General features: G+C 40.2%; 1 protein-coding gene across 5 annotated transcripts in view; it reads right to left on the bottom strand.

The window, feature by feature from the left end:
• The window catches only part of NCOA1 (nuclear receptor coactivator 1), a 149,373-nt gene that overhangs the window by 57 nt on the left and 129,761 nt on the right, over positions 1-19,555 (bottom strand). The window contains exons 20-22 of one of the 5 annotated variants that reach the window (XM_032866961.1): positions 15,491-15,580; positions 11,542-11,598; positions 11,337-11,453 (exon numbers count right to left, since the gene is read on the bottom strand). In XM_032866961.1, the coding sequence (XP_032722852.1) occupies positions 11,554-11,598; positions 15,491-15,580 (135 nt within the window). In that variant the 3' untranslated portion in view covers positions 11,337-11,453; positions 11,542-11,553. Of the gene's footprint in view, positions 1-9,123; positions 11,457-11,541; positions 11,599-12,951; positions 12,955-15,419; positions 15,581-19,555 lie in introns of those variants that run through there. The other 4 variants (XM_032866960.1, XM_032866962.1, XM_032866958.1 and 1 more) reach the window with 4 other exon arrangements.

Below are 19,555 nucleotides of genomic sequence, written 5' to 3'. Positions count from 1 at the left end.
TATAGAACTATCATCGCATAGACAATTTTGTCTCTTTCAATGCAATCATGATGCTTACTTTTTTGTCTCATCTTATTGCGTTATGGAGACGTCTAACTGATCCTCCCACGGGTGAGAACCTGTAGCCCAGGAATGGCAGTGTGAACTCCCATCCTTTACTTGCTGCTGAACGTAATGGGAATTTTTTAAACCTTCGCTATTTGGTACATTATTTGTTGAGAGTCTCAGCAAATGCTTTATATCAGATCAAGGAAGATTCCCCTCTGCCACGGGCCTGCTAATTTTTAAAAAGTCATTTATGGGATTTTTTTTTTTTTTAAAGAGCAAGTACATTTTCTGCATCTGCTGAGATAATCATGTAGTTTTTCTCTATTGTTACTGTGCAAAATCGCATTTTAAGACTTCAGATACTGAACCATCTTGTTCCTGTATAAACCCTACTTCAGAATGATTATGTAATGTGAGAGAAGTGGCCTAGTTAAGAGACCTGGGTTCCAGGGCGCCTGGGTCAGTCAATTAAGCGTCTCAGTCAATTAAGCGTCTGCCTTTGGCTCAGGTCATGATCCCAAGGTCCTGGAATCAAGCCCCGTGTTGGGTTCCCCGCTTAGTGGGGAGTCTGCTTCCCTCTCTACGCCTCTCCCTCCATCCCTCCCCTGCTTGTGTGTACTTGTGTGTGCCTGTGCACGCTCTTAAATAAAAGATAGATAGATAGATAAAATCTTTAGAAAAAAAGAGAGAGTGAGAGCTGGGTTCCATTCATCTTTTAGCCTCCTGGTTTTAATATAAGCCAACAACTTCCAAATTTGTGTCTGCAGCTCCAACTACCCTCTAAATTTTAAATCCATCTATATCCAACAGCTGATTTGATATCTCTGCCTCCAGTATGTCTAACAAGAATATCAAACTGATCATGACAGAAAACTGATTAAACCTACTTCTTTTCCCCATCTCTGCTAATGGAAGTCCCATCCTTCCAGTTTGGCTTAGGCCAAAAACCTTGGAGTTTCTTTTGATTCTTCTCTCACACTCCACATCTAATAATGTCTGCGAATGTTGTTGTTCTTACTTTCAAAATACATCTGGAATCTGACCACCTCCCCCGATTTCCACTGCTATGATCCTGGTTCAAGTCATCATCTCTTGCCTGGACTATTGCAATAGCCTCCTACAGGTCTACTTGTTTCTGCAGTTGCTTTCTTTACAACTATTCTCAACACAAAATCCCAAGCGATTCTTTAAAAACGCAAGTAAGATCATGTCACTCCTCTGCTTAAGATGCTCCAGTGGCTCCCCATGTCAGAACAAAGGCCAAAGTTCTTGATTGGTCTACAAGACCCTTCACCATACTGGCCCTCGTTACCTGTTTGACTTCATCTTCTGCTATTCTCATTCATTCTGCTCTAGCCTGAAGACTTCACACCTCTCTTAGAAAGCTTTTTCTCCCGATTCCCATGGCTCAGTCTCTCACCTCCTTAGGTCCACTCAAATGTTACCTTCTCTGAAGACCTGTTCTGTCCTTCCCATTTTAAATGGTCACCACTCTCTTTCAGAAACACTCTCCGCTCTTCCTTCCCTACTTAATTTTTTTCACAGCACTTAGCACCTGACACACCCCATATTTTGCTCATTTGTCAACCAACCTTTATTAGAATGCAAGCTCCGTGAGAACAGGGATTTTTATCTTCCTCATTGATGTAGCCCCAGTGCCTGGAATAGTAATTGACAAATAGTCAATGGTAGACAAGAAATTAATATCTATTGACTGAAAATATATATTACGACTTCTTTAAAATATTCATTCTTTGGCTAAAATTGACAAGTCAGGGAATGACAGAGGCTGGCAAGGATGCGGAGAAAGGGGAGCCCTCCTACACTGTTGGTGGGAATGCAAGCCGGTGCAGCCACTCTGGAAAACAGCATGGAGTTTCCTCAAAAAGTTGAAAATAGAGCTACCCTATGACCCAGCAATCGCACTACTGGGTATTTACCCTAAAGAGACAAATGTAGTGATCCGAAGGGGCACGTGCACCCAAATGTTTATAGCAGCAATGTCCACAATAGCCAAACTATGGAAAGAACCTAGATGTCTATCAGCAGATGAATGGAAAAAGATGTGGTATATATATATACAATGGAATACTATGCAGCCATCAGAAGAAATGAAATCTTGCCATTTGTGACGACGTGGATGGAACTAGAGGGTATTATGCTGAGTGAAATAAGTCAATCAGAGAGACAATTATCATGATTTCCCTGATATGAAGAATTTGAGAGGCAATGAAGAATTTGGAGGGTAGGAAAGGAATAAATGAAACAAGATGGGATTGGGAGGGAGACAAGCCATAAAAGACTCTTAATCTCACAGAACAAACCAAGGGTTGCTGGGGAGGGGGTAGGGAGAGGGTGGTGGGATTATGGACATTGGGGAAGGTACGTGCTATGGTGAGTGCTGGGAAGTATGTAAACCTGGTGATTCACAGACCTGTACCCCTGGGGCTAACAATACATTATATGTTAATTAAAAACCTAAAAAATCTTAAAAAAATATTCGTTCTTTAAAGTAGTTATCATGCAATGCTTTAAAAAACAAACTCTTAAGTCTGAAGGTTCCCAGAGCTAACCACAGCTTCATTTTGAACTGGAAATTGATAGAGTAACTGAAGTCATCTCTTTATTTGGGGTTATAAAAATCACATAACAAAGACCGATTTTAAAACCTGGAACTGGCTCATTACACCATGTTTTCTACTTTAATATGCATTTGAAAATGTCCTTAATAAAAGGCTTTGAAAAAGCTTTCAAGAGAAGGTAGGATGAAATTTTAAAGCCTAAGCTTAGATGTTCATGAGTCTTTAAATAAAGTATGTTCTATGGTAGATCCTTTTTCCCAGCTGGTTTTGGTTGAACTTTAAAAGTCTAGCTTACTAGATAATTCTCATTTAAAATGCAATTGCTAACATCAGCACATTAAGTGGAAGGCTAATTTTAAAAATTAATGACTATTTTGTAGAAGTTTGCAAGTTAAAAAAGAATTCAGCCTAAAATTTAGTACAGGCAGGTGTATAATAAATTACTTTAGTTTTGAAAACAAAGCAGAACTGAGCAGGACTGACTCTTCGGGTATGAGGAAAGGAATTCCAGGTAAGACATTTGTTCTGTTAAAGAAAGGTCTTCCTGTTCCATCTGTCTGCTTTTCAAATTGATGAAGTCACTCGCCTTCCAGAGGCACCGGTTTTAAAGGCCAGTCTAAAAGCTATTTCACGAAGAGCCTTCTTACTCGTATTTGATTTTACCATGAATCACTTCTCAGAGTGATTCTTCTATTGTAAGTGAGATAGTAGGGCATTCTACAAACAGATAGTCCCTGATTTATTATGGTTGGATTAACGACAGTTGGACTTAAAAATCTTCAACTTTATAATGCTGCAAAAGCAATATGCACTCAGTAGAAACTGCACTTTGAATTTTGAATCGGTTATTTTCCCAGGCTCGTGACAGGAAAGTACAACACTCTCTCATGACGCTGGACAGCAACATACAGCTGTCAGCCATGCGATCAGGAGGATGGACAGTCAGAACACTGACCACCCTTCTGTACCCATACAACCATTCTGTTTTCCACTTTCAGTAGTCAGTAAATTACGTGAGATACTTGACATTTTATTATAAAATAGGCTTTGAGCTAGATGATTGTGCCCAGCTGTAGACTAATGTAAGTGTTCTGAGCACACCTCAGGTAGGCTAGGGTAAGCTCAGATTTTTAACAGATTATCTGTATTAAATGCATTTTTCAGTAATGTTACTTTCAGCTTATGACAGATTTATTGGGACATAACCCTATCATAAGTCAAGGAAGATCTGTACTCATTTGGGGAGAGAAAACTGGAAGGGATTGTCTCCCCTGATCTGCCTTTTCTATTTTTTTCAGTTAAGACTGTAGTCAACCAATTAGCTGTTTTTCAGTGAGGAATTAATTTCTGAGAAAAGTAAAGGGTTTAACAGAAGTATGTATCATCTATAAATACAAAGCTTGAGAGCATGATAAAAGTATTACTTTTGAGTAACTTACATGTACATTAACTTTATAAAAACACCATAGAGGTGGAAGTATTAAAGGTAACTACTAATGTTCTTCAAATTCCCCAAATATGTGGGGCTCACATTTCATGAAAAAAAGGGAATAATCATCAGGGTAGAATTGGGACCTCATCTTGAACTCTTGGACACTTTGCAACTTTTCCTTAGCTCAACAATCCGGACTCTAGGACGACAACTCAGGGCCTGCTCTGTCCATCAGCTCCTTTCCCTGATTTAAAATATTGCTTCTGAATCTATTTCTTCAGTTAGCTGTTTAGAGGTAACTATGTGGAAGGCTCGGATGTGGGAGGTGGAGGGGAAAGAAAAGCGAACATCTTCTTTGACAAGCTTACAACTTAAAAATAAAAATAAAAATCTTAGAATTTGGTGGAGAGAAACCGATTTACATATAACTAACTGCCAATGCAAACCCAAACACTGCAGAAAGACAGTAGAGAAGAGGGGGTTAATTTAAATGTGTGGACCAGTGAGGGCGTCTTAGAAAGGATCCAAATTGAAGATTTGAAGGGACAAGGAAGGAGGAGAAAGAAGGAGCATTAAAGGCTGAAGAAAAGGGATGAATATGGTAATGTAAGTGAGAACAAATGTCTTCAATTCAAAGATGAAGACCAGATCAGTGTGACATAGAGCATAATGAAACTTAAAAGGCAGGTTGATTTCAAATCAACTATAGGCAGGAAAGAGTCATTAAGACTCTGAAGGTTGTGCTCAGAAAGACTTCTCTGATAGACTGTGTGAGAGTTGAAGGTAAAAGGCGTGGAGGTGGTTACTGTAATCATCCAAAGAAAGGTAATTAGTCATGAATTCAGTCTGTGATTAAGGGGGCTAGAAAGGAGAAGATAGCTGTATGACACTGCAAAGGCAACTGTTAGCAATTTGGTGAGATGAGTGGGAGGAAGTTGTTGAAAATGACCACTCGCAGGATGGTGATGCAATGAATCCAGATAAGGGACACAAGAATGTGTTTGTGGGGAAGTGATTTGGTGTGCGATTGAGTTTTGAGGTGCTGGGCTGGGGTGGTGGGATCCGGGGACGTGGTAATGTTCGCCAGCTGGAAATTCAGGCCTGGATCTTGAGGGCGATGGTGGCTGGATTTAAGATGTGCTATCAGTGTAAGTGGTGCTGAGATCAAAGAAAAAGACGAAGTTGCTCCGGAAGAGCACAGGGACTTGCTTGAGAACGATCACCCTCACACAAATTTAAAATATGAAAAAAAAAAAAAAAATCAGTACTTTAACAAACTCAAAATTAGTGCCCAGTTTTATTTTCAAAATGGAAACCCTTACAAGCTTCTAAGAACAATTGTTAACGCATCAGGATTCCCACTTTTCAGGTGTCACTCTCTAGGTTCTGTCGTCTCTAACAGTTGTATTGTGCAGTGGGAGGAATGGCAGGTCTCATCACAAAACCCAAGGGTTGACTCTTGTGTCCAGAACTTCCCAGCCACCTGACCATAAATCTGAGCTTCAGATTTTAATTGCTTCATAGGATTTTGAAGATCAAGATATATGGTATGTGAAAGTGCTGTACAAACTAAGAAGTAATTGGCACAAGAGTGTCAGTCTAGAACATTGCCCGGCAGAATAGAAATGAGATGTATTTCTTAATGGATGCAGAATCTCATTAGGAAGGAATCAGCTTTAGGCAACTATCTCTGTAATTCCCACACTGCCTATCGTGGTTGTCTGCACGGCAACAGGTCTGGTCATCAGAAGTGGAATATATAAACCTTGGTGTCAGGTTTTGTTTTATTCTGCACCTTAGGACCTGTGGGCATTGGAGTGGGAAGAAAACCTGAAGGAATAGAAATGATTCCTTTACGGCGTGCCTGCCTGGCTCAGTAGATAGAGCATATGGCCCTTGATCTTGGGGTCATGAGTTCAAGCCCCATGCTGGGTATAGAGATTACTTAAAAAAAAAATTTTAAAAAGCTAACTCACTTTACACACACACACACACACACAAAGGAGGAAAAGAAACTATTCCTGTAAACATTTTTGTTCTTTTCTCAAGCCAGTGTCTCGGGTTTGCTGCAGATACCTGTGGACATTGGTTGGTTCTGCCGGTTGCATGAACGACCAAAGTTCTGAGACAAACACAAATTATTAGACCAGAGCCAAACTCCAGCAGAGGAAAAAGGTTCTTTGTTTGCAGAAGGGTCCAGAGCCAGAGCCTCCATGAGCTGATCCAAGAAACCAAATTTTCTAGGAGGAATTGTAGGGCTCTGCCACCCAAAAGTGGTCCTTGGTCACTCATTTATACCTGCTGCATAAGGAGCCCACATTTTCCAAAATTCTTTCAAGCTAAGGGAGTGACGCTGCAGTTTCACAGAGCCCCTTCCTCAGTTGCTGTTCAGATTATGCCTCTAATGCCTCTCCCCAGACCACGGGGGGACATCTTCCCGATCGGATGCCGAAGCTTAGCCCCAGTTAGGCCTCTGAAGGGCAGGCTTGGACAGCCTCTGGAGAAGGGCCAGGTCCTCTCTTCTCAGCCCTTCGGCTCCCACCTCACCCCACCCCAGTTTTCAAGGCCTGTTTTTTAAAGTTATTTCAGAGGCGCCTGGGTGGCTCAGTCGGTTAAGCGTCTGCCTTCGGCTAAGGTCATGATCTTGGGGTCATGGGATCGAGCCCCGCATCCAGATTCCTGCTCAGCCTGCTCCTGTCTCTACCTCTGCTCCTCTCCCTTGCTTGTTCTCTCTCAAATAAAAAAAGAAAATCTTTAAAAAAAAAAAAAAAAAAAGGTATTTCAGAGAAGAAAGCCTTGCTTAAGGCCACACAGTGAGATTACCATCTGCGGACTTTGAAGCAGTCCTCTATCCTGTAGTCCAGGAAGGGGAATCCAGAATTTGGAATCAGAAGACTTGGCTTCAGGTTCCAATTCCCCTGATAAACCGTGTTTGTGTCATAAGCTTTCAGTTTGTTTTCTCTTTACAACATCTCTCTCAAAGGACTGCAGGGATTGAATGAGACAATGAACCTAAAAGCACCTTAGAAATGGTTATAGCACAAATGTTTTCCCTGAACGCTGCAACAGAGTATTGTGGCCCATCTGGCAGAGAAAGATACAAAAGCCTGTGCTTCTGGCTGGACAGGGCTAGTTATGGAAGAGACCTTAGCTACAGGCTGGACCAGTTTCCCTGTGAGGGTCCCAGAGCCTGGTTCATGTTTCTCCTGGCGCCAAAGACTGGTTTCAGTTACTTTCCAGTTGACCAGCTGACATAATTTTAATAAGATGTTTACGAGAATTCAAACTAGTTAATAATTAAAAAAAAAAAAAAGGCAGCTCTCTGAGGTTCTTTCCTGTCTCTACCACAGGCAGTTCCGCAGAATTCTCACCCTACCCTTCTCTGGGCTCCCTCCTCTTTATCCTGCAAACCATACCTCAAATGCCATTTCTTCCCTTGAGGAAACCTTCCATGATGGACCAGATGAGGTTTCACTCCCAAAGCAACTTCTAACTCTCCTTGACACCATAGTCCAACTGTGACTGGAACTATGGAAGACCTCCCCAGTGTGAGTATCAGCTCTGGCAGGGGGCGCCTGGGTGGCGTGGCCAGTTAAGCCTCTGCCTTCCGCTCAGGTCATGAACCTGGTGTCTCGAGACTGAGTCCCTCATCAGGCTCTCTGCTCAGCAGGGAGTCTGCTTCTCCAGCTGCCCCGACTCCTCATGCTCTCATATGTGCCCTCTCTCTCTCAAAAATGTATAAGTAAAATCTTAAAAAAAAAAAAAAAAAAAAAAAAAAAAGCTCTGGGAGAGCAGGGTTCGTGTCTCTGGGCTCTTCCACATCTTAGCGCCTTGGATAAAGACAATAAAACATGTTGAATGAGGCCAGAGCTTTGGGTTTCTTTAATCTTGTTAAGAGCTCTTGTGGCAATGAAAATAAAATATCTAAAGAAAACTAATTTAGTGCTGGCAGAAAAGGTTCTGGATGGAGGAATGCTTCCTTTGGCAGTTTTCTCCAATAAAAAGAATTTATGGGCTCAATTAAATCATCAAGATCTTTTTCAGAGGTACAGGAATGGCCAAAGATCAAACTTGCTCTGAAACATTCACTTTTTTCAAGTGGAGCTGCTCTCCTGGGAGGAGGAGTTCGTTTCAAGGAGGAAATCAGCACGGCTTCCTTTGTAAATAGACAACTGTCCTTTCTTTTTCTTTGACTGTCAGGGCCCAGGAGACAGTTTCTAGGTACAAGCCTGTCTTGGCCAAACCATAAAGAAGACGGAAGTTCTTCTGTATCAACCTCACTTTTCCCTCAATTGTTTCTGTTTTTCTAGTGGCCTTCCCACTCCTCCCTTAGCATAAATTTCAATTGATACCTGGGGTCATCTAAGAGAAGTATCATTTGTACCTTATCCCAACACTGGAAAAGGTTTTCTTCTCCCATAAGCATGACTTCAGAGAGCAGCTACCAAATCTGTGTGTATTTATACTTGGGCCGGAATGCCTTCTAGAATCGTATTTGCTTACCCTCCTTACCCTGGCCTACTTAGCCAAGTGTTGGCAGATTTATGCTGCTTTAAAAACATGTGTATTGAATAAGAGACAGGGCCTCCATTTTACAAAATGTGAGGGCAAAATGAAGGCGCCTCCTTAAATAAGATTCAATATCTCCGTAATCTACACACTGGTAAGTGTTAGTATATAAAAACCCATGATGGGGAGAGATAGTGTAGCTACAAAGGCCTGCCCTGACTCCATCTCCTGGGTCCAGAAACAGCAGGACCAGCGTGTTGAATCATCGGGCAAATGGCCAAAGCTATGATTTCCTCATGGCCCACTCTCACAACTTTACTTTGACCCTTTCCAATTTTCACTGGTTCATATGAGGGTGCCTTCGAGGATCTTTGGCTTCAGGGATCCTTTCTTTCGTGATCCTTTAATGACTCATTAGTCACTGGGGCTTGGGCGATTCCTGTAGGATGTAGCTTTCATTTCTTCCCTGTAAATGAAGAGGCAACCCAGGACATTGTTAAACAAATTCTATTCAGTAGCTGGAAAAGTGAATTTCCTGTGGAATGACAGGAATTACATAGAAGCAAGCAATTTTATTTTCCTCAAATGTAGCAATAATTTTAATCTGTACATACATAAAACAAACAGTGCAATTATAAAACCTTGAAGGTGACATGCATACTTTAAGGTGCAGCTGGGATGGGGAGGATGTTATTAGCATCTCCGATTTTCCTTACCACTTTTTAAAACTAGTTCCCTATGCAAAAGCACTGAGTCAGGAAACTTCATCTGGAATGCTGAAGTTAAAGGTGAACTTCCTGAAGTCTGCACATCTAAGTATCACAAACAAAACAGAAATGACCTCCTAGAGCAGTTTGGTAAGGACTAGAGTAATATGGCTGGGCGTTCAAGCTGGGAATGAATGAAATCAGGGATGCATTTTCTGAAAAACTAAAAGAGATAATGTTTGTAACTGAGTGTCCTATTTCTGTTTCATAGTTGCTACCCATGTGAGCCCTTCCAGCAATCTTTTTATTCGGTATAGTTTCTGAGTAGATGCTGTTCAATGGAGTTATCTGTAACTAGGGGTGGTGAGATGCACAAAGGAGGACCTGGGAAAATGGCTTCTTCCTTGGTGTCTGAGTCCATGCTCCTCGTCCGTCGTTAGTTCTTATGGCCTTTGCTCTGCCGTGGAAGCAGAGGTAGCTGGTGCACGATGTCAAGATGCAGTCATCATTCACAGGCCCGGGGTGCAGGTAAAGGCAAGTGATGGGGGTCTACCTTTGCTTCTTCCACAGTACCCTTCTCAAGCTTGCCTGGCCTTGCAGTGGAACTTCTAGAACTAGAGGCAGTTCACTGGGTCCTTGACTCAGAGGCCAGGATGAGACAAGACGTGGCAGAGTGACAAGACACAAAGGGAAAATATGGTACCAATTAGCCTCAGAGTAGGGTAGAGAAATTTATATTTGCACTGATGACAATTCAAATCCCCAAAGTCAATCTAAAACACATGAAAATTTTCTTTGAGTACTAATTTTTCTCTGTACAAGTAGCCTGTTGCACTTCCGGTGTTAACTCCTTGCACTGTCTCAAGGTAGGTGATCCCAGGGACATTCTAGGGCGGTGTGCTCCAGCTCATCTCCAATAGCTCTTTCTGGCAGTGGCATTTCGATCTGAACCGCAAAGTAAATCCATACATGGCATCAGTTAGTAAAATAATGAAATATCACTAGCCAAATGGAACTGCAATTCAATCAATGATATATTCACACACAAGTTTAGAAAAATCAAGAGTATGATAATAAAACCATAAAATTAAACAGAAGGAAATCAATTTCTACAAGAAATCAAATATATTTACAGTGAGATTTAAAGGGAAAAATAAGCTACTTGGATCATAAATTTAATTTTATTTTAAATAACTTTAGCTACCTTAGCTGTTAATACAATAAAAGCAGAAAGAACAGGCTGCCTTTTTTTTCCAGATTTAATCAGAAAAATTATATCTACAATAATTGACAGAACTCGCTTCTTGTCCTTCACCCATCTCATCAAAAATTATTGCATTTTCCCCCAAACTGTATTTTTTGGATTCCTCTGTGAATATACTCATTTCGTCCTCGTTCCTGGAGGCATCTTGGTTTAAATCCATCTTTAAAAAAAGGAGAAGGGGTACATATGGGAGGCAAAATATTCTCTTGAAGCCAACAGATACAGAGTTGCTAGAAGAAGCTGATTGTACACACAAGCTGCCTGGGGTCAGGAAGGGGAGGGCTGTTGATTTAGACACGCGTGACAGCCTTCGGTGGACGGGCACAGGCAAAGCCCCACTGGGCCCTTCTTCTTTGTCAAGGTCAGGACTGAGCCAGCAGAGGCCGGGCTTCATCTTCCCCTTGGAACTTGTCATTTTGGTTCTCCTCCAAAAGCCTTCATCCAGATAAGAAGCCAATGACTGATTACAAAAATAAGAATAATTAAATTTGGCTCAAGAAAGATTGTCCAACTGTTCTGCCTTGTTATTTTTTTCAATATCCAAGGCCTTTACAAAGAAAGAAACAAAAACACCTCTCAATCTTCCAACAAAAGTGAATTCCTTTTTTTTTTTTTTTTGCTCCAAATGCTACGACCTGAAGAATGGCTGCAGATTGAGATATCAAAAATCTCAGAAAAATATATAATATATTTGTATATCTCTGTATGTCTATTATTTAAATTTCACATTCCTTTAAAAGTGGTTATTCAGTCAGTAGCTGCTGAAGGAGGCTCTTCTGCTGGGCCTGGGGGGTCTGTGGTCCTGCCGTGGGTTTTTGAGTTCCCAGTGGACCAGGCTGGTTCAGGTAAGGGTCCCCGCCTACCAGATTCACTGTACACTGGACGTCAGCAAACACCTGAACCTGTTGCACCTGATGGAACACAAATAAAAGATGTGTTTAGACAGAAGGGTCTGCCCCCCCGGCTTATGAGTGGGTACTACTTGAAGTGGAAACTCACTAGAGCATTCCTCTAGTCTGTAGTCACCACAGAGAAGAACTCTTCTGTCTTCTTGTCCTACAAAAAGAAAATCGCTGCACTCATTTTGCTCAGGGTTCTGGAAAGTTCACACTTTAAAAATAAAATCAAAATTGGAATGGTCAAGCCTCCTACAGGGTTGCCATCAATAATGAAAAGGAGCATCACTGCTAATATCGCCAAGATTGGGAAAAGCCCAGTGTCAGAGTCTGGGTGTTCAGTGGTGGGTTTGAAAAAAAAAAAAAGAAAAAAAATATATACACACATATATATTATTTGGAAACTGGTTACAAAAGCATTCTACGGACGACTTTAGTAGAATTAAAAAAAAACCTTTATGATGTTAGAAAATTAAGGGCTTTAACCCAGTATTAGCAAAATAAAAACCACCACAACTCAGTAATAGGACATCAGCATTACTAGAGTTAATGTCCAGAAGATTTGCATAGTACCTAAATATACTATTACATAGCTCTTTTACATATTGCCTTTAGAATTACAGCAAAATATTAGTAGAACAATTTTATATTTAACTTATTTTTCCTGATAGACAATTCATTTAAACACATAAGCTAAAAATAACAGTCAATTACTAGCTGAGAACAGTGTGAATTTTCCCTTTAGCTACTCTCAATAATAATACACATATACCTTAAAAATGTCTAAAGTTGCATAGTTCTAGCATTTTCTATTGGGAAAACAAAGCCAGAAGTTAGTTTTTACGACCATCCTTATGAAAAAGTCATTTGTAGAACTGATTAAAGCCAGTATCATACTTGCAAATGTTCCACGGCATCCAAGTACATCTGTTAGTGTCTCAACCCTTTGGCAAATGTATGCTTCATGTTCAATAGGTACGTGAAGCATTTTAGCGATGCATTTTTGGGGTCATTCATCACTAATTTATGTCAATTACACTCAGCTTTTCTGAAAACTTTTCTATCGTAATTGAATAAAAGGTTGTTTTCATCAACCTTCATTGGCCACATGTCAAATATCCTGACCTCTAACTGCTGTATCAATCCAGCCCCCAGTGTCCTTCCTTTTTGACCTGCCTACACCTCCACCCTGCACTCCCTCAGAAAAGACAGACAGCCTCTGAGCTGAGTCTTCTTAACCTGGTGGATTAAACCTTAGTTAGATTAGCATCGTTTTTCTCCTAATCCTCTCCTTTGCCCGATTTCCCAAGTTTTGCTTCTGGATCCCACAGGTTCCCATTTGTTTTCTTCTTTCTTTGGGCTCTTTTTTTTGTGCAACTAACATATACCAACTCTCCGAGTTTATTCACTAGATATCTCTGTGCCCTCCCTCTCCCCTCTGTTCCTAATTTCTCTTTCCTACTCTTTTCCTTCTGGAGCTCCACCCCTGACCCTCCTCTCTCTCCCTGTCAACAATCTCCCTACTAAGCCTTCTTTTCCTGGTCTCTATATTCTCTTCTTTCCTGGTTCTCTGCTCTCCAAATACAATCCTCTTCAAACCCTCCTCTCTTGGTTCTGTTCCTTCTCCTTTCCTGTACACCTGCCTCTGTATGTCTATTAAACTCCCTCCCAAGCTTCTGTTTGGCAAGTGGAAAAGCACTGGAGCAAATAGAGATTGCATGATGGGCTACAACAGAAAGAAGATTCTGCCACTGAAATTTGGCATGAACACAAGCTATAGGGCTTTTAGGCACCGACTGATTAAAAAAAATAATAGCATGGGGGCACCTGGGTGGCTCAGTGGATTAAAGCCTCTGCCTTCGGCTCAGGTCATAATCCCAGGGTCCTCGGATAGAGCCCCACATCGGGCTCCCTTCTCAGTGGGGAGCCTGCTTCCCTTCCTCTCTCTCTGCCTGCCTCTCTGCCTACTTGTGATCTCTGTCAAATAAATAAAATAAAAATCTAAAAAAAAAATAATAGCATGTAAAATTTCATGTTTATGTGTTTCAACATAGGAAATACTGGGGCAGAGCATAATGTGTTTCTGTCCCCAACACTTAAAAACATTCTTAAGAAAGGCATGAGCAAACAAACTAGAGAGAAAATTTTGCTGCTTTAAAAAGAATGTTTTTAAGATCATCTGTTTTGAAATAAAAAAAAAAAATGGAAACGATCAAACCAATCTTCAGCCATTTGAACTGCTCCTTAAAAACAGGATGCCTTAGGCCAGACCTCAAAGGACTTCATATACTGCCACACCTTCACAGACAGGCAAAGCAAGACGTACACAAATCCTACGATTTGCCAGGGGAGAAGAGTGGTGTGAGTGGAGTCCCAAACTCATAAGATTTTCTAGCAGAGTTTTCACATTAATTTAAATGCTGTCTTAGAGCTCAAGAACTTTAAAACTCAGTTGTTTAGTTTTAATTAATTTGCTGAGCTTCCCAGTATATGTCCCTGCAGGAGTGAGACTCTGGAAACTTTCTAATGAAGACTTTATTTTCCCCATCACAAAAATCCCCTCTTCACCCTCACAGGACTCAGATCCTATTTCCTGTGGCTCCAATTAGAGACATGGCTCCCAGCTGGTCTGTCTGATCCTGAGGAGACTGTCCACTGCTCCTCTTGTCCCTCTACCCCCTCAAGATGAAGCCTGAACCGGTGCTGGTATCACTGTTCCTCCTGAGGGTGACACTTCATCTGTAGGACTCACTCCAAACCCCTGAGTTTAGCATTCGAGGCTCCCAGAAACCTGCCCCGATCTATTTTACCAATTTTAATTCCTATAAAATTTGATGACAAACCCTTTATCTTTAGTGGATTTGGTTTCCTAGGATCATGCTAGGACATCACTGTTTCCCTGTCTCCGTGCCGTCTACTTCCAGTCCCCTAGACTTGCAAGCTCACTCCCTCCTCCAGCCTCTGACACTTTCTCCTTCACCTTGCCTTGCCAGCTGTGCTCAAGGCCCAGTTCAGCTCCTGTGGAAATGCTCTTCTGACCCTCACAGCATTTTCTCCTTTCTTTGAATACTATGGCTCTTGAAACTTATAACATAAATTTGAGTTTGCCTTCTTTATGTGACAATTAATGTGTCTATGTCTACATGTTCTATCTTTCAACGGGCCCTAAGTGGTATGGCAGAAAGCATGAACTTCAGTGTTAGAAATACCGGAGTTGAACCTCAGCTCTGCCATTTCTAGCTTTGTGAATTGTGCATGTAGTCAAATCTCCTCTGGTTCTCTTTCTTCATCTGTGAACAAAAGGAATACCGCTTCCTTCGTAGGGTCATAGTGAGGCTCACATGAGATAAAGCAGACAGTGCTTAGCACAGTGCCAGGCAAATTAAAAGCATTTCACAAATGAAACTTTCCTTCCTCACTTCTCCCCATAGTTCACCTAAAGGGCAAACATGTCTCATGTTTCCTTTATCTCCACCTTACCATAATGCCTGCAGAATATCTTAAAAATATGTATTTATTAAGAGACTAAAAGCTAAATCAAAGTTACTGAAGTGAGCTAAAACATCCCAAATCTCTAAATTTAGGTTAATTTAGGACAACAGCAAGCCTTGCTATCTGTACTGTTTTGAAACAAACTTCTAAAAGGAGGCAGAGTACACAGCAGGCACTCTATTTTGTCTGAATTTACTGAGATCTTTTGGGGTACTTTGATTACACATGAGTTTGAGAATTGTGCTTATTTACTATATAACAACCAGTGGCCACCATTCGTGATCCCTTTATCCTATTTTACCACCAGATTAAACCTTTCGAAAAGTTAGCTCACTTAACCCTCTCAACAATCCTATTAGCAGGTATCTTGTTAGTTCTGTTGGTTAGGTAGCAGCTCAGGGAAGCTCCCTAACATGGAGGACTGAGCTAAGAAGAATAGAGCCAGGACTCACACCCAGGTCTGACTCCCAAGGTCAGGCTCTTAGTCACGATGCTAAACAAAGTTTCCTGTGTATCTAAAGTACATTTGGCAGCTCTGGCTTTAGAATTTTCTTACTGACCTGGGTTCCATCTGTTTCTGTTTTGAGAAGGTCAGTGGATGAGAGCTGGTTGCAGTAGAGGCCTGTGTGTCTCAGTGCTGGATCATTTATCTATTAAAGATAAGTACAAGACCAAATTACAAGCTAGTTGTTTAAGATGAAGACCAAATTCTTCCATGAAAAATAATCTCACTGACAGAAAATAGGGTGTAGCAGAAATAAAAAGCTTAGCAATTTACTGTGTTGTCATAAGTCAGGATAGTGGTTCCTTTTGCAGGGTGAAGAGGGATGTGGAAGGGAGCATGAAGAGAATCTTTGGGGTACTGCTGATAATGTTTTGTTTCTTGATCTGAATGGTAGCTTTAAAGATGTGTTCAGTTTGTGAGAATTCATTGAGTGGTATATTTTTCTGTATATTCTTACATGATACTTCAATAAAAAGTTAAAATCACACACACAAAAGTTAATCAGCAAAAGACTTCTATTTCTTGTCAAGATTCAGTAATAGAAAGTAGATTTGTCCTCTGCCTGAATCAATGAAAAATCTGCATAAGTTATATGGAACAGAGGCACTCAAGACATTAGACAAACCCAGTGAAGAAGAGTGATCCCGAAGAGCTAGGAAATAACTGAGGTGAGTCCTACAATTGCTTCAGCCTACAGTATACAGAGAATTTCCAGGCTGCAGCCAGCATGGGGACAGGGAACCCAGGCAGAGCCCTGCAGGCTCCCTGAGTCAAGATGATGCAGCTGGAAATCTGAGATGGCCAAGGCAGCTGGAATTCACAGTGCAGAATGTCAGAGGAGAGAGAGCTACGCAGAGAGAAAGCTCCAAAGATCTGCAGAGGGTCCCCTCGAGTCTGCAACTTAGAACTGATCCGCTAATGGATTTTAGGGAACTACCCAAAGCAGAGGAAAGAGTCCCAGAAATGATATTGATGGAATAATTCCCAAAGATCAAACAGAGTTGAGAATAGGTCCTGATCCGGCCAGCCAGAGTGAAGAACATCATATCTCATATAGTATCAAGTAGTATATTAGAAAGGCTTTGCCTCAGTAGCAAAGTAAAATGAGCCTGATATACTGAACACTGCTCTGGTCCCACTAAACAAAAAAAGCAAGACCTGAAATGATCAAACTGTTTCAAGTAACTGAACCAATTCCCAGAATAAAGCTCAAGAAGGTAGGAATATCAACAAGGTAAAATTCACATGTTTGGCACTCAATAAAAAATTATTAAACCATTTTAATTTTCAGAAAAATATGACCCATAATGGAAAGTCAGTCAATTGAAACCAACCCCAAAATGATAGAGATGATAGAACTGACACACGAGAATATTAAGACAGTTATTATAATAACTGTTGTCCAGATGTTCAAGAAGCAGAAAGGTTAAATATGTTAGAGATACAGAAGATATAAAAGAAGTCCAAACTGACTTTCCTCTCCTTCTGGAAAGGAAAGCAGAATACCTGAGATGAAAAATACACCAGATGAAATGAATAGATCAGACGTTGGAAAAAAAAAAAGAAAGAAAGAAAGAAAGAAAAAGATTAATGAACTTAAAGCTACAGCAATAGAAAGTATCTAAAATAAAAGACACAGAGAAAAAACCGATTGACCTTGTACCCCTCCCCGCAAGATCCCCAAACCCAGGGAATCAGTGAGCTGTGGGACAAGTTCAAGTGGCCAACTTGTATGTATATGTATATATGTACATATGTACATATAATATGTATATATGAATAAAATATAATCTAATATAATGTGTGTCTGTGTGTAATTAAGAGTCTCTGAAGGAAAGGGGGTGGGTGGTGACAGAAAAAGTATCTGAAGAAACAATGGTCAATAGTTTTCCAAATTTGATGAAAATTATATATCCATAAATCAAGAAGCTCAATGAATTCCAAGCACAAGAACCATGAAAACAATCACTAAGGCATATTGTAATCAAATTGGTTAAAACCAGTGACAAAGAGAATAACCTTTTTGAAAGCAGCCAGAGCGGGAGAAAAATCAATCCTGTGTAGAGGAATAAAGAGAAAATGCCAGTGGATAAGGCATCAGAAATACTGCAGTGAAGAAACATCTCTAAAGTACTGAAGCTAAAACTAAAACCAACCTAAAATTCGGGGAGAAAAACCTTTCAAAGATGAAGGTGAATAAAAAAAAAAAAAGATGAAGGTGAAACAAAAACTTTCTCAGTCATACAAAAGCTGAAAGAATTCAGCGGCGGACAACTCTAAGAAATGCTAAAGGTAGACCTTCAGGCAGAAGGAAAATGATACCAAGCTGGAAACTGGGGTCTCCACAAAGGAATGAAGACCACTGTAAATCACTACACAGGTAAGTATAAAAGTGCTTCTTTAAATTAAAAAAAAAAAATGTAACTGTTTAAAGTAAAAGTATGTGGGGTATATGACAGATGTAGATACAGTATGTATGGTAACGACAGCGCAGGAGGGGAGAAATGGAAGTTGAGAGCTGTGTGGTTTTTTTACACCAGGTGGTTCTCACAGCACCAGAAAGGACATGATGCTACGTGAGAGATGCATGCTCTAAGCTCAGAAGCAACCACTAAAATAACAAAATGGAGTTATATATAGCTAATAAGCCATCAAAGGAGATAACATGAATTACAATGTTCAATTAAACCAAAGAAAGGCAAGAGATGGAACAAAAAAAAAAAGGATGAGACAAAACCCCCCAAATTGTGAGACATTTAAATTCAACAACATCAATAATCACATTATATGTCAATGGGCTAACCACTCCAATTAAAAGCTGCGGATTGTCGAACTGAGTAAGAAAGCAAGACCCAACTAAATAAGAAATATGCTTTAAGTGTAATATTCTTTTACCTAATTCATTATATTTTTCATTATTTTAATATGCTGGAGATGGCGAAAAATTCTAATAACTGAACAATAAGAACAAGGACAAGATACAACACTATTTAGGTCTTCTATTTTGCTATAAGAAATGAATCACTAAGTTGTTCTTTTTCCCTGTTAAACTCCTTAGGGACTTACTATACAGTATCTGGGGAACAGAAAGTTTTCTAAATAAAATTCACATCAAAAAGGCATTCTATAGAAAAGGTAATCAGGGTTTACATGTTTTTAAGACTTGCTACAAATTATGGCTACATGGTCACAGTCAACTTTGTGGTTGCTGAAAATGAGAACAGTAACTACAGGGAGGTACCCCAACGATCTTCTTAAATATCATTTTGAATTTAGTCATTCAGTCATTCTATTCTTAAAAATCTTCAGGAGTCTCCGGGATAAACTCTAAAACATTTAGATGGCTTACAGCATGCCTAAAAAGCTTACCACATAAATTCTGCTTTAAATATAATATCAACATCCCCTTAACGTTCATGAGACTTTTCAATTTCTATCCCTTGTTAAGGTTATGCTGTGACAACAAGTCTTGAATGTTTTTTCTATTCTCTTTCTTCAAGCAAACCTTCCCAGAAGGCTTTCCTAATCATGAGGTTTTTCCTTTAAACCCTCAGTAGTTAACTGCACATATCCCTAATATGACACACATATTTACGGTTCTATGGAGGTCTGTCTCTTAACACAGCGGTTTTGTCCTATTATTCAACTGATCTTTGTTTATGTTGTGTCTCCCCAACTTGTTAATATTGCCTCCCACAGAGCTATCTTTGTATATAGTAAGTATTGAATAAATGTTTGTTGAAATGAAAGGAAAAAGTGAAGAAAATGTGTTCAGAATGTAAAGGGGTAAGTTCCAAGCCAATGTATTATATGTATTATTTTATTTTATTTTATTTATTTTTAAGTAGGCTCCATGCCCAGCGTGGAGCCCAGCGCAGGGCCTGAATTTATGACCTTGAGATCCAGACCCGAGTGGAGATCAAGAGTTGGATGCTTAGCCAACTGAGCCACCCAGGTGCCCCTGTATCATTTTACAATAAATCTAAAACAATACAATCTCTTTTGAGAGTAAAATCTTACAAGGTATGTCAAAATTTCCATTGTATATCTTAGGAGGTAGTAGCTATCAAAAGATGGTGGGAAATCACAAAGAAGTGTGTCTTTCCCCCTAGCGCTACTG

This window comes from Lontra canadensis, unplaced genomic scaffold (assembly GCF_010015895.1).
Source record: "Lontra canadensis isolate GAN:19392208 unplaced genomic scaffold, GSC_riverotter_1.0 scaffold32, whole genome shotgun sequence".
NCBI classification, from domain to species: Eukaryota; Metazoa; Chordata; class Mammalia; order Carnivora; family Mustelidae; genus Lontra; species Lontra canadensis.
Note: the sequence above shows the minus strand (reverse complement) of the source record. Positions and strands in the feature narration are given on the sequence as shown.